The 5,385-nt window shown below is 34.0% G+C and overlaps 1 protein-coding gene across 2 annotated transcripts in view; it reads right to left on the bottom strand.

The window, feature by feature from the left end:
• Window positions 1-4,959, bottom strand: part of LOC108753018 — a 10,612-nt gene extending 5,653 nt beyond the window's left edge. The window contains exons 1-5 of one of the 2 annotated variants that reach the window (XM_018494311.1): window positions 4,455-4,959; window positions 3,099-3,304; window positions 1,342-1,566; window positions 1,019-1,246; window positions 426-830 (exon numbers count right to left, since the gene is read on the bottom strand). In XM_018494311.1, coding sequence (XP_018349813.1) covers window positions 426-830; window positions 1,019-1,246; window positions 1,342-1,566; window positions 3,099-3,304; window positions 4,455-4,656 — 1,266 coding nt within the window. In that variant the 5' untranslated portion in view covers window positions 4,657-4,959. The remainder of the gene's footprint in view (window positions 1-425; window positions 831-1,018; window positions 1,247-1,341; window positions 1,567-3,098; window positions 3,305-4,454) is intronic. The other variant, XM_018494312.1, reaches the window with a different exon arrangement.
• Between the last annotated feature and the right edge of the window lie 426 nt (window positions 4,960-5,385).

Here is a 5,385-nt window from a genome sequence, read left to right as displayed (position 1 = left end):
CGTGTCTCTCTGCGGCGGTTCGTCGTCCTTTTTGGAACTTGAGACAGCCTGATAATAGTTACAATCGGAAATGATTCCACACGATAGAAAAAAGAGGAATTCTGTACATTCTAACGTTAATTCGTTCAAATTTATGTTAATTGATTGTATCAAAAAACATTATATTGTTAAATGCGGACATCAATGCGAATAACGCATAAGAAGAAGCGAGATATTACACTTACTAACATTAAGAATAAGATTTTAATAATTAGATTTAAATAGTTTAAGGTTATTATTTTATTTTTATTTTTGTACTGAGGATGGTCAAATCGTGACCGAAACGTCTACTATGTAAAATGTTTATTATTGAATTATAACTTTTTGACATCTCTAGCGTGGCTGTATGCTCCTTTTTACTTAACCTTAATTACACATTTTTTTACCTTCTTAGTCGACAATTTAGTATCAGCCGATTGCTGATTAATAGGCTGCTGGCTGGTACTAGGAATAATCAATGATTGATCGATGTTGGAGTCTGGCTTTACTTGAATTTTGTTCTCTGTTTCACTTATGATTTTGTTTTGATCAGTCAGCATCAATGCTGTTGGGTTACCCTTCAGCTTGGTCAGCACATACTGTGTGCCCGGTTGGAATGTACCGCCAGTTAATGTAAAAGTTTTATTACCACACATTAGAGTGATGGTCTTTTGAGTATTCGGATTTGGCGCAATCGGCACATAACTCATCGTACTCTTAGTCGGCATTATGCTTGTCGCGATATTTGTCTGATAAGTTGTACTTAATATCGGTAATGATGTAGTTACGAAATTATCTTTACTATTCTCCAACTATAAAACAATATTTTTTCTATATATAGCTAATTATGATTTCATATATAAAAATACTCATATAAATACTCAGCTAATGATTTTCAATATGAGATTTACATATAATTTAACTAAATTTAAGATTGATGTTTAATAGTAGTTTTTTAATATTTATATTCTTCTATCATTCAGAAAAGTAAATTACTCACAAGAACTTTTCCATTCTTGGTGGCTTTGATTACCGTTTTTTTATTTTCGCGTGGTTTTGATGTTTCCTGAACATCATCCTCTAGTTCAGGTAAAACAGATATATCGTTGTTAGACGATTCTATCACCATCTCCATCTGCACGTTCTCTTGATCCTCGACTACTTCTTCCTCAAGATATTCGTTATGAACATGAGCCATCGCCTTTGTCAAAGGATCTTGACATTTTTCCTACATGAAAAATTATAACATTCGAAAAATCAACAGATGTCAAACTATGAAATTATTTTTTATTGCACGCATACATAATCTGTTGTATAAATTACCTCCGATAATTTGATCTTCTTTATTACAGATATAGAATCCTCATTGGATTGATCACTATCCATCTCTTTTTCTTCTTCCTGTTCAATATTGACTTCTTCAATTTTTTCCTTTACATCTTCCAACTCCATTGAGTCATCCTCGTCTGTATCTAATCTTTCAACAACATATTCGATATCGTCATCATGATCCTCACCTAGTTCCGCTTGAGAAGAATCATCTATTGTCTAAACGAAAAATTTACACATATACATATGTCAATTAGTAATCAATAATTCTAATCAGAGCCAAACATAAAATGAACGCATGTTATTAAAATTAGCATAGTGTCTATAGCACTTATAGACATTTCGATCTACATTTTAGAGTCCTTCTCAGTACAAAGGAGAAATGAAATATAATAATAAAATTTAAAACTAAATAGTCTTCAAACAAAATACATTTAAGGTCAATATTTAAGGTCTGTTCTACAATAGTCATAAGCGGTAAGCCGTAAGAAATTAACCAATCATAGTCGATTATTCTTCTCACACTTAACTGTGATTGGCCAATTTCTTACAACTTACGACTTGCGACTCTATTGTAGAATAGGCATAAATTCGTGTAAAATAAATTCGTATGCTGAGTATTATGTCTAAGCGCTTCTTCATTGAATTGCCAAATTGATCGAGGAATTATAAAATATGAAATTGCTAAAATAAACGTACATTAAAAAAATATTAGAGAAATAAAATTTGACAAAAAACACATGACTAACGCCTAGTCGATTGGAACGAATCAGATGTTCAAGCTCATAAATCAAAGAAAATCAAGATAAAATCATAATATATTATGGGGATATTATTGCCACTTCGGAAAGCCAATAATGTATACGCAGTATACAGATACATAAGTATATACAAATACGAAGATTTTGTCTGCTACACGGCCTGCCGTTCGAAATATAGACAATGGGTATAGGCTTTTTAAACATATTAATTGCTTATGTCGATCGTCAGTTTACATTTCTTCATTTACATTTAAAGCAGAGTTTACATTTGAAGCATTTTGTATCGGTGTGTAGAAAATTATAATTTAATATATAATCAGTAATTATATGCAATAATCCGACATGAAACAGTTACAATAATCTGTCTAAAATTTAACTGATTATTCAAAATTAAGGACATAGATCAGATACAAATATATTTTGTATGCAGAGAATATTCGCGAAAGATGCAAGCGATCGAACGAACGATCGAACAAACGAACGCGATCGATAAATATAAGCCCGTATTCAAAATTCGAACTTTTATCTCTGAAATGCTATAATATGCGTGATGTAAAGTACAGTATTAGCGCGCTAACATCGTTGTAAGCGCGTTCTGAATACGGGCCATATAGATATCATGTTCAGCAGACTCAGTTGTTGCAAAGCGGATCCGGGAGCGCTCGCTGCTATTGGTGTATTCTTTTAGAATATTTTACATCAGCCAATAGTAGTGACTACTCACAAATCTGCTCCACAACAATTGAGCACAGCCATAGTTAGCGATAGTCCACGTGGACACGTGCTTGTTCAGATACTTAGAAATTAATATCTTCCCAAGTATTGCGAAAATTGCAATGGTAAGAATACTTTTTGACTCAGTTTAGTCTGCTCTATCAGAGCACGAAATATTTTGCAGTTATTCTGGGACATTCTGTACAGAACCTGTATTTCTTTTTTTTTTCAATAATAGATATACAATTTTTAAATTAACAAAATTTTTATACTGACCTCAACTTCTTCCATAAGTCCTATTTCAGGTGCATCAGCATCTGACTTTTGTATCTGTTTCTGTTCCAATTGATATGTCAAGGCTGAGCGCTGATGCTTCATTGTGCATGTATGTTTCAATAGCGACAAACGATGTGCATGTAAATTCTTTCTGCAATATAAGCAGTAAGCACGGGTCGGTTGATTGCTAACTGAAGTCAACCATCCTGTTTAAAAAAATATTTTAAAAACATTAATATATTTTACTTAAATAAACTCTATATCAAAGTATTTGTTTAATCCATTACACTATTACTTTACTGAAGATTGAGGATTGTTGAGGAAGTTCAGAATTCAATCAATCAGAACAAACAACTTATTAATTAATCGAATCTAGAAACATCAAATGCTTCATTCGAGTCTAAAATAATCAAATAGCTTATTAATCGAGATAAAAACCATCAGGAAAAAAACTCGATTATCTCTATAAAAATCTTCAAAATTCGATTAAGCAACACCGCCCAACCACTGACGAGATACTATTAAGGACGATCGGCGCTTCTGGAAGTTGCATGCCTGTTAAAATTTAAGTGAGAGTAAGAAATTAATAATACAGTAGTAATTTCATGATTTATTACTTTCGTAGCATATGTATATGTATGTGTGTGTGTGTGTGTGTGTGTGTGTGTGTATGTTTAAAATTTAATAATACATGATTTTTATTTAAAATCTGTGATTTTAATGTTATCATCTGAGTTTGATTATCAACAGAGATGTTAACTGCAAAGAAAAAATTATAATTTTTCAGCAGTATACAAGATATTTTAGCATTAAAGGTATGCATACTTATTTATATAATAAAAAAAATCACGAATTTAATAATGTATTATCGAAATATTTATAATAATCATAAATTTTTAGTAATTGTTGGTAACGTCACCGTTCTTCAATTATATATCCCCAGGCTCCCCGGGGCCCTATTGATAATTACGAAAATTTGTCCAGGGCTGACGGTTTTTAATAGTATCTTGTCAGTGCCCGTAATAATAGCATATTCGATTTACTCAACTCAAGTAAACTCACAGTCTGTTCTTTTTCTAAAAATGAACATCGAGTGTCAGCATGAAAAGGCATCTTTACGGTTACTATTACGGAAGATGTGTGCGGTAACCTTAAAAACTTTCTTTTCCCTTTACGTTGCAGCAGGATGATAGATAAAACTAGGAATTAATCCACGGTAATATGTACATAGCTAGGGTATAGGAAGTTAAATGAAGAGCGATCAACCCAAATGCAACATCAGATGATCCTATGCATAGGGTTTCCCGTGAGCAACGTAAGGAAAAAGAAATAGAGAGAAAGAGAGAGAAAACGCACCTTTGAAGTCCGACATCTGTTCCCACTCCCTCCTGTAACGCTGCGTGTAGACCCGCGTCTTCGCATGGCTGATCTTCCCCGTCGGCGTAAGACGTAGAGGTTGAGTTGACGTGGAAGTCAGAACATTTCTACATATTACGCCTCGCTCAGCGACGAGCGTAACAGTTTTTGCCGTTTTTGGCGAGATACTAATAGCGTCCATTCGTACCGAATTCTCCAGTTACGCGTACCAGTCGTGCACAATCGAATATTTGTATCCAAAATAGCAGCGTGAAATCACTAAATAGTTTTTTCTTCTCACTCCGTTACTGTGGCTATCTCGCGTGAGTAGGGAACTACGATGAATACGACGACGATCTCTAGACTTTCTCGCCTAGTATTCCGTTCTAACTTGTCTAACTCCCTAGCGTAATGGCGAATGCTGATGTTACTGCAAGCAAACCGAACTCGTCGAGTTCTCTTTCGATCGACTTGGCTGTTAAGATGGCAGTGCAATGCAGGGCCGTATAAAGCTCTATATATCAAAGTAGCGCATTTTAACCTACTAACCATACCCTATACCATTAATACTAAACGCTTATTGGACTACAGACAACTAAATCGAAATGGCGGTCGGAATAGCCAATAGGAAGATTGTCGGTTCTTCAGACAGATAAAAAAAAATGCGTTACTTTGGTAATATAGAGCTTCCAGGGTTGTACTTATTGACGATGGCTGAGGGCGCTTTGTCTCGAACAGACGTGAATGTTCTCAAATCGTGACACGATTTATCTCGTGGAATTTATCCCGTCAATCAATCTTTTTCGCATAATCGATTAGATGTGACTATTAAAGATCGCCAACTTTATGAAAATTCGCGTGAAAACCTAAACCTGGGGTTAGTTTATAATATAATACTAATTTTATAAATTTATTATCCTAATTTTTTCGT

The sequence above is a fragment of the Trachymyrmex septentrionalis genome, unplaced genomic scaffold (genome assembly GCF_001594115.1).
Source record: "Trachymyrmex septentrionalis isolate Tsep2-gDNA-1 unplaced genomic scaffold, Tsep1.0 scaffold63, whole genome shotgun sequence".
Taxonomy (NCBI): Eukaryota; Metazoa; Arthropoda; class Insecta; order Hymenoptera; family Formicidae; genus Trachymyrmex; species Trachymyrmex septentrionalis.
Note: the sequence above shows the minus strand (reverse complement) of the source record. Positions and strands in the feature narration are given on the sequence as shown.